This window comes from Xiphophorus maculatus, chromosome 2 (genome assembly GCF_002775205.1).
Source record: "Xiphophorus maculatus strain JP 163 A chromosome 2, X_maculatus-5.0-male, whole genome shotgun sequence".
NCBI lineage: Eukaryota > Metazoa > Chordata > Actinopteri > Cyprinodontiformes > Poeciliidae > Xiphophorus > Xiphophorus maculatus.
Window position 1 is genome coordinate 8,557,575 of NC_036444.1, and position 21,258 is coordinate 8,578,832.

The 21,258-nt window shown below is 35.5% G+C and overlaps 2 protein-coding genes across 2 annotated transcripts; one reads left to right on the forward strand and one right to left on the reverse strand.

Moving 5' to 3' along the window:
* Position 1: 1 nt before the first annotated feature.
* Positions 2-4,050, reverse strand: hacd3 (3-hydroxyacyl-CoA dehydratase 3). The gene is made up of 11 exons (XM_005797738.2): positions 3,875-4,050; positions 3,123-3,165; positions 2,886-2,959; positions 2,608-2,772; positions 2,359-2,404; positions 2,126-2,236; positions 1,910-2,037; positions 1,708-1,820; positions 1,005-1,111; positions 792-923; positions 2-704 (listed from the first exon to the last, which is right to left on the reverse strand). The coding sequence occupies exons 1-11, from the start codon at positions 3,950-3,952 to the stop codon at positions 628-630; spliced, it is 1,074 nt and encodes a 357-aa protein (XP_005797795.1). The 5' UTR covers positions 3,953-4,050; the 3' UTR covers positions 2-627.
* Positions 4,051-4,133: 83 nt separating this feature from the next.
* ppcdc (phosphopantothenoylcysteine decarboxylase) lies at positions 4,134-9,890 on the forward strand. The gene is made up of 5 exons (XM_005797739.3): positions 4,134-4,351; positions 4,983-5,078; positions 5,523-5,651; positions 5,763-5,931; positions 9,469-9,890. The coding sequence occupies exons 1-5, from the start codon at positions 4,208-4,210 to the stop codon at positions 9,555-9,557; spliced, it is 627 nt and encodes a 208-aa protein (XP_005797796.1). The 5' UTR covers positions 4,134-4,207; the 3' UTR covers positions 9,558-9,890.
* Positions 9,891-21,258: the final 11,368 nt, after the last annotated feature.

Sequence of the window (21,258 nt, forward strand, 5' to 3'; positions counted from 1 at the left end):
TGTCATAAGTTATCAAAATGACAGTTCAAGGACATTTAGAATAATAAATGGAAAGAATAATAAACATTTATAGTGGATCATTCACTATAAATGATCCACTTATAGTTGAAGGTCAGTTCAAAAGGTCAGACCTTTTTTATTTCAAAAGGTCAAAATTAATTGTTTTAAAGGGTACTACTTTTTCACAGATCTTTGAGAAAGAAAAGAAAGTAAACAATGCATTTAGAGGATATCATTCCTTTTTCATTTAAAAAGCAATGATTGTATATCAAGTGGAGATAGTGAGGTCATATTTTCAGAACCTGATGTTGAGAAATAAGGTAATAGAGCAATCATAAACGTCAGGGAGAAAAAAAACACAACATGATCTAGGTGGTTTGACAGCAGTGCAATAATCTAGGACGCTGGGTTTATGAGAACTTAATTACTAGTGAATGTGACTGCAATTTCATCATTGCCACAATATGTAGAATGGTAAAAAGTAGAGGAAATCTTTTAAGAGAGCAATAGGGGTGAAAGAAAAAAATAACTTTTAAAAAAAGATTATGTTCTGAACTAAAGCAGGGTCAGGTTTGAAAATGTGTGCAGGCAGTAGAGGCTTTGGAGGATTACTGTTAGTGCTGAGAATTAATGTGTCTTCCTCTTTTTGGTCCGGAAGCGCCTTTTCCTCTGCTTGTAAAGGTGTCGAAAGTTGATAAAAAGCCCTGAGGAGCAGAAAAAAACCAGTCAGAACTACAAGAAACACATTTGATACAGAACAGACTGATTTTCTTCCTGTTTGTTGACTTTACCCAGACACATGAGAATCAGATAGACATGCAAGAAGTAAGAGAAGTTGATGGAAGTTCCAATGGCTTTTGGCAGAGGAATGCTGTAGAGCTTGGTTTGGTCAAAGATGGGGATGGACTGTACCACTGCAACAGCTATATGGGATAAAAACGTCAGATACATATCAATTATGTTGATGTAAAAGAAATAATTTACTCTCACATGAACTGACTCACCTTCAGCTAAAACACCTAATGGATACAGCGGTATCCAGACACTGTAGCGCAACCAAGTGAGAGTTTTCCACTCTGTGTTAAAACAGCCAAGCATGTAAAATGGATACCTGAAAGTAGAATGTAATGTTTGCTTTACATAGAAAATGCTTGTAGGCTAACATTTGCATTTATTACAATGCATCTTTGTAACTGTAGCTTAAATAGCCTGGGGATGATGATTATAAAAAATGAAAATATTCTGCATGCTTGGTAGCAAAATCAAAATATTAACTTTGCTTCTGTATATTTGGATCAATGTGGCATTGATAAGTATTAGTGCAGGTGTATCTTAATAAATTAGAATATAATCAAATTATATTCTGTTAAATATGTCTGTACTACGTAGCCAAAAGTACTTACTTGTCAGCTTCACAAACAAATGAATGTGAGTGACAGCCCATTCTTAATCCCTATAGTTTAACTTGCCAACAGTAGCAGTTTCAGATCTTTTTGGAAGGTTTTCGACAAAATAAGTGTTTATGGCAATTTTTGTCTGATGTTGGACAAAAATGTTCATGAGCTGCAAGCCCTAATCATAAAAATTTTAAAATTCTTAAAATATCTGTGTGTAAATAAGAATAAATATGTGAGTTTTAATTTTTACAGTGGAAATAAATAAACTTTTTAATACATTTTCAACTTAATGAGACTCACCTCTACTTACCTAAAAATCTCAATGGCGCTCCACAGATAGAAAGCAAAGAACACAACAGGTCGGTGGTGCATTTCTTCCAGACTACCAAAAATGATGAAGAGGACAAAATTCCTACCAACTACCTACCAAAAAACAAAAACAAAATGGTACTTACACATTTCTAGTCCATTTGTAATAACTGGTTTATAAAACTCAAAGGATTGTGCTGTACCTGTATGAGAGTGGGGAAAACACCAGTTCGAACCACACCGAAAGCAGCATTAAACACCTCAACTAATGCCAAGGTCTGGCAGAAGAACATCGCATCCGATATGGTGTGAAACGTGTCATAGAGTGAGTCTGAAATTAGTTTCAGATGTTAAAGTTATTGATTAAAAATGGCAAAAAACATACAGAAAGAAAACTACGCTCCACTACTATTTCTGACCTTGCCCAAAGATGAAGAGGCGTACAGTCATGTTCACGAATATCCATGAAAATCCAAGAAACTGGACTAGGTTGTAAACAAGCAAAAAGCTTGTTTTCAGGCTAATAAACCCTGAAACATTAAATTATTAGACATTTTATCCATGTCACCAAAAAGTAGGAAAAGGTAATATTTCAAGAAACAAGCTGAAAATCTCCAGATACAATTGTCATTGAACCAGAATTCATAATTACCTTCTTCTGTATGCCTCACAGTCTTCAGTCTGTTCTTTTTCTCCTCCTTAACAAAATAATGAGAAATAAGAATTATTGAAAAGGAGTAAAAACTTTAATTTTTGAAAACGAAATTACAACACACAATGCAAAAAAACGCAAAAGAAACATTTTTGTCATGTTGAAAACACCTATATAAATTAACAGATAGTGCAAACAAACAAACAGACTGAGTGATAGTAAAAAAATAAAAATAACATTTTATCTCACCTTTTCCTGGAGCTCCATCTCAGCGTCCGACTCGTCCAGCCAGCGGTCAAAGTCTGGCGCCAGGAAAACCGGTTTACGCTCCAGCACAGTCAGCCTTTCCCACCAGCCTCGCTGCTGTTTCCGCACTGTGATGTTTACCTGCCGCTGTGTGGACTTGTGTCTCACCTGGAACCACAAATTACTGACAAATTATGTCACATCCAAAAAGAAAAAGCGAAATAGAAAAACTGAAACCTCTTAGTACAAAAGGAAAGAGAATTTGAAAAAAAATTGCATACCTCTGGTTTTACTGGTAAAAGAAACTCTAAGCTGAACTCATAATTGTGCTGTCCTTTAGCACCACGCCCCAGAGCTGCAGAAAGCATCCCAAAGAAAGTTACAAATTGTGTGCTTTTTTAAAAAACACTTTAACTGGAAAATGTAAAAATTATATATATATATATATATATATATATATATATATATATATATATATATATATATATATATTAAGGGTATAAAAAAACAATTCTCACCTTGAAATTTAAGGACATTCTCATGCACTTGGACATCAATATTCTGCAGAAAAAGACAGATAGTGAGTACTTCCTCTTACTGATTAAGAATGCAAGTAGCATTCTCTTCCTGTTTGTACAGCAATGTTAAGTTAAAAAATAAAAATCATAAAAAAGTGAAAAGTTTGACCTCAACGCAAAATGAACCTACCTTTTATAGTCCAAAAACAATACTGGGATTTAATTATGTTGTTATTCATAATGTTAGCAACTACTGAAGAACCAGAGTTGTTTAACACCTTATTCTCCGCCCCGGATCCGCTCTATTTCAAGTCTATGTCATTAATAAACGGCGCTAAAAAAATGAAGTCTTTAGAAATTATATTAGTAACTCCTTAAGGGGAAAATGTACCGGAGACTATGGTAAACTGCTGCGAAGTTTAGGATGGTCATTGTAGACAACACCCTGGTAAAGAAAAATCCGCCCCCGCGTTTCATAATGGCCAGAGGCTTTTTTCAGGGGTTATTACTCCGAGAACCACCCACACATTTTCTTAAAGCCCTGGCAGTTATCTAATTTTACACAGTTATTAACGTGTTTTGTGGGGCAGTAACAGAGAGTCTTGTATGTTCTATCACATAAGCTAATCTGTATTTATATACCAGCATGCAAACCAACAGCCACCACCATTTGCATCCACACATTAACCTCGGAGGTATTAAATAAAACTCAAAGAGGGCTGCCAACTGGACAGCAGGTGGGTTGAACTCACCTGGGCGTCTGTCAGCTCTACACGCAGGTAAATTTCCTCGTGACGTTGAGCCCAGTAAACAAGAGGTGTCAGCGTCATGTCAAAGTTCAGAAAAGGCTTATTTTAAACTGAATAACACTGAAGGAAATGAATGAAGTCCCCTTGCTGCATGCTAGCTTCCTGTGAGCTCTTCGCCAGAATATTCTGCTAATGCACGCTCACAATTTGTCGCGTTAGAGACGTACTCGTGCACGTTCGCTTGGTCTCCTGTGATTGGATGAAGAAGTGTATTTACGGAAGTGGTACAGATCCTCAGCAGCTAACCAATCTCATTTTTGGTGATTCTCGGCTAATATGCAGTCAGACGATCTCGTCACGTCTCTGAAGACTGATTTGTCGAAATCTTGCGGAACGGTTCGTGTTCTTGTGGGTGTAACAGGAAGCGTCGCAGCTTTGAAACTTCCAGTTTTGGTCTCCGCTCTTCTTCAGCTCCCCGGGGTGAGCCGATTTGTTCGTATTAAAGCCTGATTTTCATTAAAAAAACATCAAGCCCACGTTTTTTGTTAATCCAACTGCAAGACCTTACCTTTGCCGCGAGGTGGAGACATTAGACAGCAACAATTCAAGTACACTACTATTATATATAATGAGATAAAAGTATAATACAAACTGTAAAATCATCTAAGCCGTAATATATTTGCGCATTATGTAGATTACATGAACTCAGTAATATACTTCAAGCGTTAATTTTGATGATAATTATCGCTTGCAGCTAGTGGAATCCCAAAATTTGATTTCTAAGGAAGTTGAAATATTAGTCCAATTCAAAAATAAAATCCATAAATGTCAGCCTACTGAAAATCATGTCCATGAACTCTACAGTCCATGCTCCCAATATGTGGCTGCAGTGGTTTTGCATCAATTACTGCATCAAAGTAAATAATAATCATCACAATTAATACAAGTATGCTTAAAATGTATGACTTCATATTGTATAATGTATGATTTTCGATTTTAACTTTGTGGATGATATTCCAAATTAGTGAGTCTGAAATAATATATATTGGTGAGAGTTTACAATAATTTTTCCCCACTGGATACATCTGTCTTTCTTTTATTTTTTCCTCAGGTGGATGTAAGAGTGATCACCACAGAGCATGCCAAACACTTCTACAATCCTTCAGATGTTTCAGTAAAGATCTATACTGACAAGGATGAGTGGGAGGTAATGATAAGTGGGAAGCATTAGAAAGTACATATATGGATGAGTTCAATTCTAGCCTAATGTTTTTCATAAATACATGGAGTGAGATTCTTATGGTACAAGTGTAAGTAAAAATGCCATGCCACTGTGTCATGATATATAAATTTAATTGTTACAACAAAGTCATATAACCTTATCTGTATAATCTTATCTGTTTTAAGTAGAGCAGCAGCTATATTGCTACTGCTCCTATCTCTTTTACAATAGTTTAACACATTTAACTTTCGAAGTAAAGTAAAAGGATAATAAAAATGTTTGCTGCATAAGCCGCCAGCCATAGTCAAAGCTAACAGCATTTCTGGATATTCAGACACAAAGATCTGGTTAGAGACCAGGATGTAATTTTGGCCTTCTGGAGAAGAGGTTAAAAAATAAGAATAGCCAGACATTCTGTCTCTTGTTCAGCTTTGGACAGACAGATCCGACCCTGTGCTGCACATTGAGCTGAGGCGCTGGGCAGACCTGCTGATCATTGCCCCTCTCGATGCCAACACTCTTGGAAAGATAGCTAGTGGCATCTGTGACAACTTATTGGTAAGAATGTAAAATTATGTTCTCTCTGTTTGGAAAATCTAATTGCTAACAACATCCTGTCATAAAGTTTCTCTAAAACAATGTTGTTTGACTGGAGTCTCTTTGTTTCAGACATGTGTGGTAAGAGCCTGGGACACCAGTCGACCTCTCCTCTTCTGTCCTGCTATGAACACAGCTATGTGGATGCATCCTATTACGGCCCAGCAGGTATCCAGGCTAAAAGAGTTTGGATATGTGGAAATCCCCTGCATATCTAAGAAGCTAGTTTGTGGGGATGAAGGTAGGTTTTTATACTTTGTTGTTTTTGCTGTTCTTAAGCTATATAATAAATGAGATAACATACTTCTAAAAACACTAACTGAATCCTGCAGGTAAAAAATTGTCTGCGACTTACTAGATTAGAAAAAAAAAAAAAATCAAAGTTGTTGTTGAGCTAAAAGTCAAAAGTAGTTGTGAAAACTAAAATTACAAAAACATGCATTGTGGAAAGAAAAAATGACAAGGTAAAACCACAAAATACACATAGCATAAAACCACTTAGTTGTGCAATGTTACTTATTTTTTTAAAAAGCCCACTTGCCTTTTTCTCCACAATGAATTTAAGAAGAGAAGTGCCTGGGAGTATTTTTCAAACAAAAAATAAGTTTTTACAGGAAACATAATTTTATTGGTTACAAGGCAATCTACAGACATGGATTCAAGAAGCTACAAAACAAAAAAAAAAGAGAGACTATAAATTTCTTCCTCATGCTGTGAGTGTAACAACATACATTTTAGTAAATAAATTAGGAAACAGGAAAGTGATACGAACCAGTTGAGTAGTTCTAATGGATTTGTAGTAAAGAGAAGCTTTTTACTCTTCCTGCTGAAATTCCATTGAATCCTTGCTTAAAAATTTGAGCAAGCTTCAATGGGACAGTAAAAGATAAAGAACAAAAAGCCACTACAACCTGCAACAAGTTGCAGAAAAAATTAATCCTTAAACGGGTCTTGGTCAGTAAAAGTGATCAGTCTTCTCTCGGTGTAAAATCTGTCATGTATATATGTTGATCTTGGATTTGTTATTGAATGCGTTTTGAAATATCTTGTTGTACTTTTCCTATCGCTTTGATTAATTCCCAATTAAATGTGGGATCAGGCACTTTCTGACTCCAGTTGAGTTTTCTTGACTTCAGTTAAATGGACCTTAACTTTTGTGGTTATGCAAAACGGCTGTAGCTTAAGAGGCATAAAACTGTCTTGAGAGATACCTGTTTATTTCTTTCAACAATCCCAGTTATATCCACACAATATAGCATTCACAGCCTATTCATCTCTTTTGTTTGCTGACTCTCAGGGCTGAAGTGAACAGAATTGCATTGAATTTCATAATATTTCACCAGCTTTTTACCACGTTAATCATCCCTTTTTACCACGTTTCCTGAGAACACACGATTTTATCTGTTCTGAGTCCTTCACTTACTTCTAGTCTTCATTACATAAACAGCAGGGAAATGATTCATCGTCTTTTAGTAGTCTTAACCCAGCAGTGGCTTGTACATTCTTGTCGGTGAATGTATTTGTGCGACGGATCATGGCAGCTTAGAAGAGTGAAATTAGGATGACTCAGATCTGAAGTATATTCAACCGTGACAAATTTAGTTGTGATTTCGGACGGTGTTGAATGTTCCCCAATATACTTACAGATTTTGCCACTTGATTAGGTAAGAGAAAGATGGGGGTCATAGTGAAGCATGGCCTAAAAAAACAAACTGAAAATGTAGAAGGGTTTTTCTTCTTCATATCAAGATTATTGGTATTCAGGTAAAAAATGTTTTGAAAAAAACTGCAATTTTTTTTTACTGCTGTCTGAACTCTGATTACAGATAAGACCCAGAAAATGATCAGAACATAGTGAAATGTTAAACAACAGGAACGTTGTGTTCTTCAAAACAAAGTTACAAAAATAACTGCATTTGGTGCATTTCAGGCACCGTATGACTGTCGCTACTTTTAAAACACATACTGAAAAGTAAAAAAAAAAAAAATTGTTACAGGAACATGGTGTTGAAATAAAAGCATAAATTCTATATGTTATTTTCCATGTTTTGATAAAAATAAAAACACACACTTCCTGTTAGGTGGCCCCACTGCCGGAAAAAATGTCACCGCAGAATGAGAGACTGCTTGAACAAAAGGAAATGGTAAATGCCACCAGTGTGAGAGGTCATATCAACTTGCTGAGTGCATTCAGGAGGTTTATGTCCTCAGATAGTTCCTGTTGCAATGTGTTAGGTTACCTAATAGAGGCACCTTTAATTTGACACAGGCCTGACATGACCCAGCGCGGTTCCAAAGTGCTCTTCTGATTTAACTGTGACTAAAGTATCTTTGCCGCTAAATATACCTTTTTATCAAAACAGCTAAAATGTCAGATTCATGCATCGTTTAGTTTAATTCAACTTTTTTTCCGATGCCTTAATTTTCCAGGCCTTTCTACACAGTAATGTGTTTGGTGCACAAACTGTCTGGTATCTGTCATTGATCGCTTGTAAACTAGGCCTTGAAGCGGTCAACGATACTTTTGTTTAGAGAATGCCTGGATGACACAGCAAAAGCAGTTGTTAGTGAACAACTGCTAATCATTAAGATACTGAAAAGGCGGAAGTAAATAAAAAAAGACTTGCTACGCACCGGTCATTAGAAGCTGATGGGAAAAAGTAGGCTTTTATTATCACTAATCATTGGACCACAGTCCTGTCTGCTTTATCACATATTCTATATATAGATTACAAAGTACAATGTGTTACACTTTCTGTGCTTTCTTCATTCCATTCATCCATTTCTAATGTTGCTAAAGATTGCTTTGATTAATTACAGTTTGTACAGCTTGGGTAAATTTGTATCACAATGTTCCTTAAGGCCATTTTTTGCACTCCAAAAAATAGAAAAGGTATATAATTGATTTAACTAATAGAGGCATCGCTTCTTGGGGTGCCGGTCATTTTGCTTCTTGGTCATTTGATATTTCTCTGGTTTTGATAGTTTGTTGCAAACTGTGCTGCAGGATAGTTTCAAGATCACGTTTTGTGTTATTTTGGTTTGATTGTGGGTTATAATCTATCATGTTTCATAAGTATCAACTGACTCAAAACAAGATCAGAACCAAAAATAAATAGAAAAAAGAAATCCTCCACAATGTAATGTCAGAAGATTATCCTGAACAGTGTCTCTTGATTATCTAACATCGCTTGCACAACATAGATGACATTTTTATCAAAACATGGGAAGCCATTTTGACATCGGACTGAACATTTTCGCAATTCTTGAATAGCTTTGTACTATAATATTATCAATGTATATAATCTTGAGCTGTTCAGTACTGACACTAAGTTCTACATCCTGTTGCTAATGCCTGACTGGAACTCCTGAGCCCGTAAATGTTTTTTTTTTTTTGCTTTGTTTTGTTTTTTCTTTATTATTTTTGTTTGTGTTCTATATAACTATTGAAAAGTTAAATAAGTATATCTCAAAATAAGTAAATACAACAATCTAAGTAAAATTGCATAATCAAATCAAATAATATTTTGTGTTTTCATGATTATCTCTACAATTCATACAAACTTAATTACAATACAAAAACAAACTGATAAGAAATGAACGTAAAAGGGGTCAGCAACACATGGCTAACCCCTTTTACTGTGTATCTTCATCATGGAGATTTTGCATAAAGACTTGTTCTACAATTTAATATGTACTATACAAACTCAGATCAATGATTTTTCTTTTCCTCATTGATGCAATCAATAATTTTTTTCTTCTTCTTCTTTTGGTGTAGGTAAAGGCGCCATGGCTGAGGTATCGACTATTGTCAGTGCTGTCAGGCAGTATCTTCCAAAACCAGATGAGTCGTCACAGAAAACATGAAGGTTTCTTGCACAAATCAACTGGTTGATACAAACTAATACTAATATTTTCACTCTTCGCTGGTGAAGAGAATGTTCTTGAGTCGTGCATCTAGTTGGAGCTGTTTTTCTGGATAGAAATACTTCTATGCTTACTTGCAACCAGTGTCAGTCAACCACAGTAAAAACTCAAAAGTTGAATATGTGTATTTTAACTGCTCACTGTCACCTGGACTTAATGGAACCATATTGCAAAGAGATAATTTCCATGCAGGGATCGTCTGACATCTCTACTCATCTTTTTTAAATTTGTGTTTCAGAAGTAAAATAATTTCAATAAAAAGCCATTCAATCAAACTTTTAAACATGTTCATTTGTTATGTTATTGTTGCTTCACTGCAGAATTTCTAACTAAATGCATTGATTTCTATAGGCATTTCAATTTAAATTTTTTTATGCATATAAACTTTTTTTTTAAAAAGCCACAGGGCAAGCACCACTTCATCAAACGTGGTTTTAAATCTGTAAAGTTGGCTTCACAAAGAGCTAAACTGAAAACAGTTATGTGGATGTGAGAGAACACAACCATTTCTCATTGGGAAAGATTAAATATTACACTGTTTGTCTAAAGACTATGTTGGTTTAAATGGAATCCACCTTTGTATAATTTAGTTTTAGTATAAATCCAGCAATTCTACTGGATGATGAAGTTTGTTAAAGAACATGAGTGAACAAACCGCATCATGAAGACCAAGGACATGAAGGAAGCTGCGGAGAAGTTTAAAGCAGAGTTTGATTCTAAAATCCCGAGCTTTGCACATCTCACAGAGCTCTGCTCAGTCTGTCATGCAAAAGTAGAAAAAGCATGGCACAACTGCAAACCTAACAAGACAGTGCTGAGCAAGGAGCGCATTAGTCAGAGGAGCAGCCAAGAGGCTTATGATAACTTTGAAGGCACTGTAGAAATTCACAGCAAAGGTAGGAAAATCTGCTGCCAGAACTTCCATTACTCTTGTACTTAATAAATCTAGCCTTTATGGAGCAATATTTAAAGAAAGCCACCAAATGTATTGTTTAAATTTTCAGTTAAGCCCCGTTTGAGTCACCAGGAACATGTGGTGACCCAAAGAAGGTCAAAATGTGTATTGAAAATCACATTATCAGCATGGTGAAACAGTGTTGAGGTGCCCTCAGCACAGGGAAGATGGATGGAGCAAAATACAATCCTGGAAGAAAACCTGAGAGTGGCAGAGGTTTGCCTTACAGCGGGACAACAACCCTTAAGATGCAACCAAAGCTACAGTGGAATGGATCAAAGGTATATATGTTATAATAGTTCAGTCCAATTCCAGACCAAAATCAAATTTAAACATCAGTGGCAAGACTTTGAATTGATATCAGTGGTTTCAGTCTTCAAATGCCCATGTCACGCTTTTCAAATTTTAATTTTCGTACATTACTAGAATATCTAATAGGTTTCTAAAAGTGCACCAACAGATTTTTATTACTCTTTGTTTCTAAGATCAACAGTGGTAGAAAATCTCAAAGATCATTTCAGTGTTACACTTGTTCATTGTTATGAAAATTCTTGATCTCCCAACAAACTGAGATGTACCAATCTGGAGTTTGTCCAGATGATTTAATGGATAGTGGTGAACAGAATCAGACAATGGCTTGCTTACATCCGTGTGGACGAACAATAACAATAACTGTCATTCTAGTAATGAACCAGAAAGACCCTCATGCTGGAATGGGTAATAACAAAGTCTATATGTTTACTTTTCACCAACATTACTATATGCCATACAAGACTGCCTTATAAGATCAGATTTAAATTATTTTAGCCACCAATTCCATACTGCTTGACCTCTTTTCTGAAACAAATGTCTTCTTAATCTCACATGAGACAATGCTGCTTTTGCTTAGTGTTGTTTTTTTCCAGACAGTTTTGTTTTATCTTGGTTTATTAATCTTCTCGCCAAGTTGAGTGGGACTGGAGGGAATTTGCAAGGCAAATAACCAGGGGGCTTTGTTACTGTTGAACTGTCAAGGTTGTTGCACATGGACCCATGTGAGTGGCTCCCTAAATGAGAAGCATCCTTCCCTGAGCCGTAACCTGTCCTGCTGCGATTGGCTGCTGCGCGGCTTTGTAATGAGGCCAGAAGAAAACATCCACGACATACTAACGAAGGGAGGGTTTGAATTTACAGCCAGCAGGTGCACCATGTGAAAGAAATGAGTGTTGTCACCAGCGCAAACTTCAAACCGGTTCCTTTCAGAGCAGAACATTTTATCTGCAGCAACTGATGTGCAAAGTTATTACAGGATGTCTCCCACATTAACGTTTAGTCAACCTCTGCTATTTGTACAAAAATGTAATCATTTATCTTAGAAAAATACATAATGTATTTGTTTAAAACTTAAAGCTGTAATACATACAGCAATACACTATGAACTATGAGTATTATACACTTAAAGGTTTTATCCATCGTGTTTGTTTTTTAAAAACTAAAGTAATTTTTGTTTTAGAGATGTAGTTTTGTTAGTTTAGAGATTTGAAAGAAATAATTGTTTTTTTATAAATAAAATTGCCATACAGTAATATGAACAAGTATTTTGATGTTTACAGTTTTGTTGTTTTTGTTACATTTAAATGTTTCAATCATAAAACAAATTTTAAATTCAGACAACAATAACCCGAATAAATATAAAAAGTACTTCCAATCATGATTTTATTTAGTGAGATGAGATCACTATCCAAACTAACCTGGTCCCATGTGAAAAGGAATTGCACCTTAAACCTCATAACTTGTTTCCAGTGCAATAGAAAATTAACAATTTTGAGTTTCAAGTTCACACAATTAAATTCCAAAACTTTTTGTCTTTTTTAAATTGCTATGAAAAAAATGGATCTGACTTGTTTTGTGCTTTTGAGTCATTAGTGGTGAGTATAATCATTCAGGGATGGAGCCCTTCAGCATTTGGTATGTGTCTTGTTGTGGAAACTGAAACTTCTGTGGCTGCTGCAAGTCTTTTGCAGCAACTTGAGGTGTTTTTGCCCACTTGGCTCCTCAGGAATTTGGTGTCAGTCTTTGATGGCTTCCTCCCTTTTCTGCCCCGTCTAGTTGGCCGCTGCAAATTTATTTTTCAGCTCGAGATTAATGCTTCCAACTGTAATTCTAGAAACCTTTGGTGACTTTGGTATCTTTTTATATTATTGACTTTGATTCTGTAAGGTAGGGATCTCTTTTCTGAAATGCTTTAGACAGTTCTCTGCTCACACTATGCAACTAAGCTCTTAATACATAGCATTATCTATTAAGAGCTTCAAAAATGTTGGTTTCAGGTGTGCCTGAAACCAAATGTCTGCTCTAAAATGATTTCAACTTGAAGGATTGAACACTTTTTAAGATGGATTAGACACTCACAGCAGGCAAATTCAACAGTTTAATAAATTTGGATAAAATACTTAAATAATACAATTTAAACAGTTTTTGTTTCATTTGTTTATTGAATAATTAAGTATTTACCTAATAAACATGATTCTGTTGTTGCTTCTAAAACAAATAACTAAAGATGCAATCATAGGATTTTACTTCTGATAAGTGAAGTGAGGGCAACAATGATAAATGACAACTACGGCCATTTATCCCTGCTAAATAAAGCCGTTAGCAAAGGCAGAGTCCTGAATTTTTATTTATTTATTTTTTTTTGAAGGTAAGTTTGTGTCCAATTTCAGACATGCTGGGGTTTTATAGTTTCTCCATGTGCTTTACTGAATGTCTTGTGTTTTTACAGCAGGTTGTTCTAACCAACTTTTTTTTTACAACTGACACAAGCACCAAAGGTCAACAATGAAGAAACCCAGAGACTGCAGTTGGTTTAGACATGTTTACGACTGTGAAAACTCTCATCCTCATCTCCTAACAAAGTGCATGAACAAGTCTGGAGTTTGTCTAGAGACGACGGACATTTGTGGATATCCACAAATGAAACAAAACTGCACCATATAAAGCTTAGACTCTGTATATTGCCACCAGATCTGAAATGAAGCAAAACTTCACTGGTAAATAAATACATTTTCTTTATTTACTCAAGAGCTTAGAGGTTATTTGTGTTCTGGACAACTGCAACCTTGTAGCATTAGCCTGTGCTGCAAATGAAGCTGTCTCTCAATACACTTTGATGGTAGCAACCATTCCTCTGTTTTATCTCTTTAATCTTAACACACATTTGCTTAATGCCACCATGTTTATTTTAGCTGTCTTAAAAATGGCATTTGCTTTTTTTTCCTTCAAGAGAGAAGGCTTGAAGGAGTTTTCTTAGTTGTGTATTAATATGGGACAAGTTCTATAGATTTCTAAATGATATGGTGAAAACTTGGGTTTCATCTTTTAAACTGTAGAAGTAAAAAATGGACGCAAGATGAGTGGCAATAATAAGAATTTAGTTTAAATACATCCAATGCAGTCCAGTCAGAGACAGTTAAGTCCAATTCATCTAGTCCAGGTTTAATTATAACCTAACACAGGAAGATTCAGCTGATCGATTAATGCCAGTTAATAAAAACTGAACCAGCAGTACTTTCTATAGAAAACAAAATCAGAGACGCAAAGTGCACAAAGTCAAATTAAGAGAGCTTTAAAAGGTAAAGACCAAAAAGGATTAACCACACCAATTAACTGCATTAATACATGAAAACTAGCATTTAATTTTAAAAAAGACAACAAAGTCAAATATTTTTTTTTCACATAGAAAAAATACTTTTAACAATATTATTTTATTACAGGAGTTGCCTTGATGCCTGAGTTTTTTTTATTTATTTTTGCTCCTAAACCAGGTATACTCAGCTGATTAAAGTTTGACTTCCTAATCTGACAAGGAGGGACCTGCCCAAGCAGGTTGCATTGCAAGTTGCAAGTCTTAAATCTTTTCACCCAAGCCTCAAGGCATCCTTGAAGTTAAAAATTTTTACTTTCGAGTCTTGGATAAGTAATTTGACCAAACATGAAATGTAGTCTGTGCAATGGTATCTTTGAGATTTAGATTACTTTAAAAGGTGCTTTGGTTTAGCTTCAAAATTGTCTGAAAACCTGTGCTGATGTTGCTTTTTGCAGTAAATATTAACCACAACAAATAAAACAGCCATTAAATTTAGAATGTTCTTTATAGCAAACTCATTCATAATAAAAAAATATGTAATAAAAATACATTTTCATGTTAACCAAATGCAACAGTAACCTTGTACAATGTTGTTTTAGTGACATTAGGTAATGAAGTATCTGTTCATATTATTTATACTACCGTTAAAAAAAATAATTTTATAAGACATGATTATGATGTTGCAAAAAAGCACAGAGAATGAACATACAAACATTGCAACCTCATTAATAAATTAACGAGCAAAACAAAATGCATAGTTAAGATAGCATAAAGCATGAGTCATCATCTTTTTGTGTCAGTTTGAATTTCAAAAAGAAACCTCTCCACTTTAGTTCTCACCCAACAGTTTTTTCTAACTGAAATATATTTATGGTTTAACGTGTGCCAGAAAATTAATATATATTATTTTAATTCTAGGGATTATGAGTAAATACTCGAGATTATGTGAATAATCCTGAGATTATTCACATAATAATACAAGTCATGTGAATACTTTAATAAATAAATAAAGTGTATTTTAGCAGAGTAGTCTCATTAACCCAACCTGACTGCTTTTCTTTTGTGACATACTTCCTGTTTGGCTTAGGATATTAAGTCTTCCCAAATCAAAGGCTTCAAATCCAAGTCAAATCATAAGTCATTGGAGTGAAAGTCAAGTTCCTTAATGAAATCATCAAGTTGAGTCTAAAGTCACGACATTTGTGATGATTCTGATTCAATTCTAAGACCCATGACTTGAGTCCACACCTCTGTTATCTATTGCTGCTTTCGTAGACAGACCTATCTCTTGGTGATGTTAGACGTGCTTGTGTCTCTACACTTGCCCTGCTGTGTTTTACAGGTGAGGCGGAAAGGTTTAGTTTACAAACCCTTTCTTTTAATTTACATACAGTTCATCTCTCTTTATCCTGTTAACAGACTGATGTTGGTTTCATCTGTCTAAGGACTCAAGTTTCAGTGCTGTTTGCCCGCTAGGTTTACTCACGCCACACTTTGCATCTTGAGGTGAACACTGATACATATGAAGGCCTCTCCTAATTGTACAAAAAGGCATTTTTACATAAGTGGGATTGTTTTTCTGCTAAAAAGATTTTATTCTCTGAACCAGTTTTTTTTTCCAAACTGTTGAAACAGTTTTTCTCTTTATATAGGTTTCTATTGGAGATTTTCTATCATGGCCTCTTCATTTGCTTTGACAGCTACTAAATGCAAAAAAATAAATAGTTTGAATCAATTCCTCAGTAAACAAAGCCTCAACTGAGACTGAGACTTTTTTCCAATTCATAATTATGCTACGTAGTTCCTGTTGGCCTGTCACATTAAATTCCAATAATATATATTTAACTTAGTGGTTGCTATGTGACAAAACATGAAAACATTTGAAGTAAACTTTTGGAAGGAACTCAGAATGTACAGTCATGTCACAAAACATTATTAATCCTTTACCCTTTTTATCCTTTACAGAGATACAGTTATCCCTGTAATGGGTAACTGCATCCTTTACAGTTATATATCCTGCGTGAATTAATTCCTTTTACATAAATATTAATAACGACATTCTTGTGATCTCATGCAGCATGAGTCATCATTTACATATACTTGCGAAACAAGTTCTTAATTCCCCAGAAGTGAATCGTTTCGCATGAGTTGCACTATTTTTGTTTTGTTGTGTTTGTTCCACTCCTGCTCCAATAGTCATATTTTATCTCAGTTTATCTTACTTCTCACCAAATCCAGGGGCGCTGGAGGAAATTTGCTTTGCAAATAAGCTGCGGTGGATGGGTGACGGGGGGGGGGGGGGGGGGGGGGGTATTGTTACTGTTGAGCTGTTGAGGTTGCGGCACATGGAGCTGTGTGAGTGGCTCTCTAAATGAAAAGCATTCCTCCCTGAGCCATAACCTGTCCTGCAGCTATTGGCTGCTGTAAGATTCAGTTAATGAGGCCAGAAAAACATGACATCAACCGGATTTACAGAGGAGGGGAGTGTCAGAGCGGCCTTGGCAGAGTCGCGGGAGTTGGAAGCCAGCAGGTGTGTTGAATAGGAATGAACAAAATGTTCCTACAACTTGGGGTGAATCTCAAAAATTTCACAGGGAGTGCATTCAGAGGTGATGTGAAAGAACTCAAGGTCAACGTTTGAAAGGCAAAGCAGTTTTTCACTGCAGCTATCGTATCTTATCAGTGGATGTCTTTACAACGCATTTCAAAAATCTATAAGATGTATCCTACGGCACACCAGCTTATCGCATCACTTGACAAATGTAGTCCTGCTCTAATGATTTTTTTCCTCACTATCAGTATTTTACAACACACAAAGTGACAGCGTTACATTAGTTTTAGAAAACGCTGCTCCATTGCCTTGCAAAAGCGACTTGCTCTCTATTTTTATGATTTTAAAGTTCTTTTTTGCACCCTTAGCATTGCAATATGTACAGAAATAAAATCAGAAACAGGGGAGATGTTGCTTTGTAAGGATTTAAAATCTGCAAAGTAGACAGAGATTAACTTTCTGGGTGCATCCAATGTTAAACAGGCACTGTTTCTGAAACTCGTTCTGCCACTTCAGTACTTGGAAATCGAACATATTGTACTCTCTAAGCTAAATTAGTTGACTCATCCTTAGGATGAGTTTGTTTTGTTGAAAGAGGAGGTAAACAGCTCAAATATGCCTTTGAAAAGGTTTAAAGTGGTGGTAGAATGGCAGCCATTTTTTTCTTTATCGTGAATAAAGAGTGTGTGTAAAAATAGTAAAGAGATAACATTAAAAAAAAAACTTGGTGCACCATATCTGAAACTTATTTTGGAAAAGTGAATATCTGAAATTCAGACATGCTGTATTCTTGAAGCTAAACTAGTGATTTTAGAGAAAAAAGACATTTGGACCTCAAAGGGCTCATTAAGAAAGAGATAGGCTATTTAAATGTGGCATTCTAGAAAGAACTCAAAATAAGAATGGATAATAAATCTTTAAACTCACTAAAATATGTACACTTCTTCAATTTACAATAACAGAACATATTATTTATGGTCAGCAAATTTCCACATTTCAATATTTTAAAATAAAACACAAAACATTTTTTTTTCCTGTTATCACAAAATCATATTTTCACCGCTAGTAAATGTTCAAATCATCTACAAGCAGCAGGAAATTTGGATTTTTATCACTTAAGGCCATTTCCTACTGAGAAACTATGATAAAAGCTGCTTTATCAGTAGAGCAGATTGACTATATCAGTACGTCAAGTGTCAGTGTGCGTGCACATTCAGGAATACGTGCAGCCTGTGAGACTGATGCAACTCAAACAGTCTCCAGGCTCATCATGCTGTTGTGGCCTCTGGGAATCTAAAGGAGGATTTCATCAGAAACTGCATCCTGAGAGATCACCTGCTCTGTTCCCTGTGTCAACACAACTCTCTTTAAAGGCTTCGGAGGGATTGAAAAAGGTAAACACATCCTGGATTCAGTCAGGAGAAAGTAGAAATTGCTGTGGTTTACCAGCACTTTTCTGTTTTCAATAGGAAATGTGACAATATAGGCACAGAAAAATACTGATAATGCAAAGTTACTGTTTTTGGTTCAAATATAAAAAAGTAAATACGCAAACCCTGTAGCTACACTGTAAGGAAAATGAGCAGCAATATGGAGCTTCTGGATTTGGTTTGCTTTTCTCCACCAGAATATGATTAATGTTCACAAGAAGAAGAAACAAAACCAAAAACTGGGACAGGAACACTTTTTAACGTATTACCAACAACTCAAATATTGATTTTGTGAAAGGTACGTAGGTCAAAAATTGACAAACAAACAAAATCAGAATCTCTGATATTTCACATATTCACTTTTTCAGAACAAGTTTCAGATATGGTGCCTCCTTAAATCCAAAAATCAAAATCTCTGATCTCTTGATAAAGTTGCACCATATGCTTGACAAGTGTATGCGCTTTTTTTTTTTTTTTTTTTACATTGTATGTCTGAAGATTTGTCCCTAGATACTTTGTGTTGGTAAGCCTTAGGCTCTAATGCCATGGTAACTGGAAATAGGGGAGATGGGAAAAAGCTCGGCAGGGGAAACAAAACCCCTGGCACATCAGACAACCCCCCATCTTCTACCTGCAGAGCCACTGGGACCGATGCAAGCCACCCACTTGTCTAGACTAAACTGTGACAGCCCCTGTGGGACACATAAATTAGACTCCGGCTCACAGGTGAAAAAGGGAAAGACATGATGCAAGCGCAACAGTAAATTGACTCATTTAATGGTTAAATCAAGTGAGCAGTGGAATAATTCAGCCTCTTTTTAAAACGTCTCATCAGTCATTTTATATAGAATCAAACAAGACAAGAAAACTAATTTTAGCTTCTTTGACCTGAATGAGGAGACAAAGTTGCTTCTTTAGATTTTTGGACACACAGATGAGAAATGAAAAGCGGGTGATGACATGTGACAGCAGGTAAAACACTGTTTGTTTGCAGTAATGACAGACGTGATTTTAACTTTGGTCAGCTAAAGTCAACCATTAACTACATTGAGATGTGCTCAACAAATGGGAAAACACAACTTTCTTTCAAAAGGGTTTAGACTTTCACAGTATGTTTTTATTTTAAATGTTAGCATAGGTGAACAGACGTTAATGTTGGTTCTGCTGCAAAATAAACTCAAACTTTCAGGTTTGGCGCATGGATGTTATTTTAGCAGGTGTTTTGAAACTGAGAGTAACTCTGATGTTAAGCATAGCTGCACTTTTAGGTTATAAATGTCATCAGGTTTTTAGATGCCACGCAGTAATCTTTTCAGCAACACACCCATACATTTAGTTACTGTAATAAACATTATGTTTGGAAAAGACATAGTGAGCTGCTTTATCAGATAGTGGTGCAATTAATCTGCCTTTAAAAAAAAAAAAAAAAAAAAACTAGTGATTTGTTAAAGAATTCATATTCTTTAAAGTTTCACGTGTTTTCTTGTGCCATAGCCACAACTTTAATGTATTTTGCTGGAATTTTATGAAGTAGGTCAATGCATAAAAGGAAAATTGCACATTGTTTTCAAAAACTGTTATACATTTATACAGAGCCACATTTCCCCACAATACCCCTGGTTAAGATCCAGTCAAGCAAGTTTGCTTCAGAAATAATTAACAAAAGTTAGTAAATAGAATCCCATTGTATCAGACTAAAGACAAAGAGGTTCTGGGGGCCTTGGAGATTAGTTGGAGTACATTTGTGAACAAACAACATCAAGAAGAGCAAGGGTATACCAGCCAACAGAGATAAAGTTGAAGAGAATGGAAAATCACTGTTGTGCTGTAAAACAATCATCTGTCCATCCATAGGCTGGTGCCTATCTCCAGTGGACATTGGGCAAGACTCTGGACAGGTCACCAGACCATCAAAGTGCAACATAGCCATGCAAACACGCACCTAAGAACAATTTGGAGAGACCAATTAACCAAAGAGTCATGTTTTTAGAGTGTAGATAACCCACACATGCACAAGAAGAACATACAAACGCCATGAGATTTGAACCCAGGACCTACAAGACAAAAATTTAAAATTAAACTTTTTATTCTTTATTCACAACACTGATCACAACACTAAGCAAAATCCTTAGAGAAAACATGCTGTTCAGATACTACTCTTAGTCAATAAGCATTGATCTTATTGTTTACAAGAAGATGCACGGAGTTAAATGCAGGATAATGACGGCAGCCTGTTAGAGCTAAAATGAAATGAAAGAATATTCAAAACTTAGACTGGCTTAGTTCTTATTAATCCAACTGAGTGTCTGTGTCAAGATTTTAAAAATCTGACTGGGACCGAGAAGCTTTGAAAAGAATGAACATGAATTTAATTTTTTTTAAACAGTAACCACAAAAGAGGTTTAGCTGTAACGGGACACACATTTTCATTTTGAAAACCATGAATTGCTTCTTCTTACTTTCTTAAACATTGGTTAATCTTTGTTTTGGTTTCTCACACAAAAATGCGAAATGAAAAATACTGACTTTCTATGTACTTTAATGGTTTTAAAGCTTTTTCGCACCCTTTCGCATTATACAATGTACAGAAATTTTAGCTTAAAGTTTTTAGCCTACAAACAGTAAAATAGTAATTTTAATATAATCTTAGGCATATAGAGTATCTTCACTGTCCATTTTTATTCACACATATCTGAATTTCAAATATTTAAAACTGACGATTGCACCTCTAATAAACCATAAGTTGTGGGGTAAAAAGGTAAAAATGTTACAGTTGGTTCCTTATCTCTTGAATTACTTATTAACTTTTTCGTCTGTCTGCTTTGCTTAAAGTTTTCAGTATTGCATGGGGTATTGCATCCCACACAGCAGCATGCAATGTGAGGTCTCTTCTCTTATCTACAGAGAGCGGCAGGAGCCTCTATTTGATTATAAAGTGCATTTGAAGAACCTCGGGGTCACGGGTTTACGAACCTTTTTTTTTCAGAATTTTGGCGGATTGTAATGTCAGCGGGGGTAAAATAAAAAAAAAATTAAATGGAAGCGACGACTGCCCTTCCGTCTGGTGATCGCGATTCCCC

What these genes read in the sequence shown, in the direction of transcription:
- hacd3 (XM_005797738.2), bottom strand. Translation starts at nt 3,952, where the DNA reads ATGACGCTGACACCTCTTGTTTACTGGGCTCAACGTCACGAGGAAATT. An exon ending in AGATGGAGCTCCAGGAAAAG is followed by an intron (nt 2,405 to 2,607) that starts GTGAGATAAAAT and finishes TATTTTGTTAAG; the next exon opens with GAGGAGAAAAAGAACAGACT. An exon ending in AGCGCCATTGAGATTTTTAG is followed by an intron (nt 1,112 to 1,707) that starts GTAAGTAGAGGT and finishes TTCTACTTTCAG; the next exon opens with GTATCCATTTTACATGCTTG.
- ppcdc (XM_005797739.3), top strand. Translation starts at nt 4,208, where the DNA reads ATGCAGTCAGACGATCTCGTCACGTCTCTGAAGACTGATTTGTCGAAA. An exon ending in CTCTTCTTCAGCTCCCCGGG is followed by an intron (nt 4,352 to 4,982) that starts GTGAGCCGATTT and finishes TTTTTTCCTCAG; the next exon opens with GTGGATGTAAGAGTGATCAC. An exon ending in CTGACAAGGATGAGTGGGAG is followed by an intron (nt 5,079 to 5,522) that starts GTAATGATAAGT and finishes TCTCTTGTTCAG; the next exon opens with CTTTGGACAGACAGATCCGA.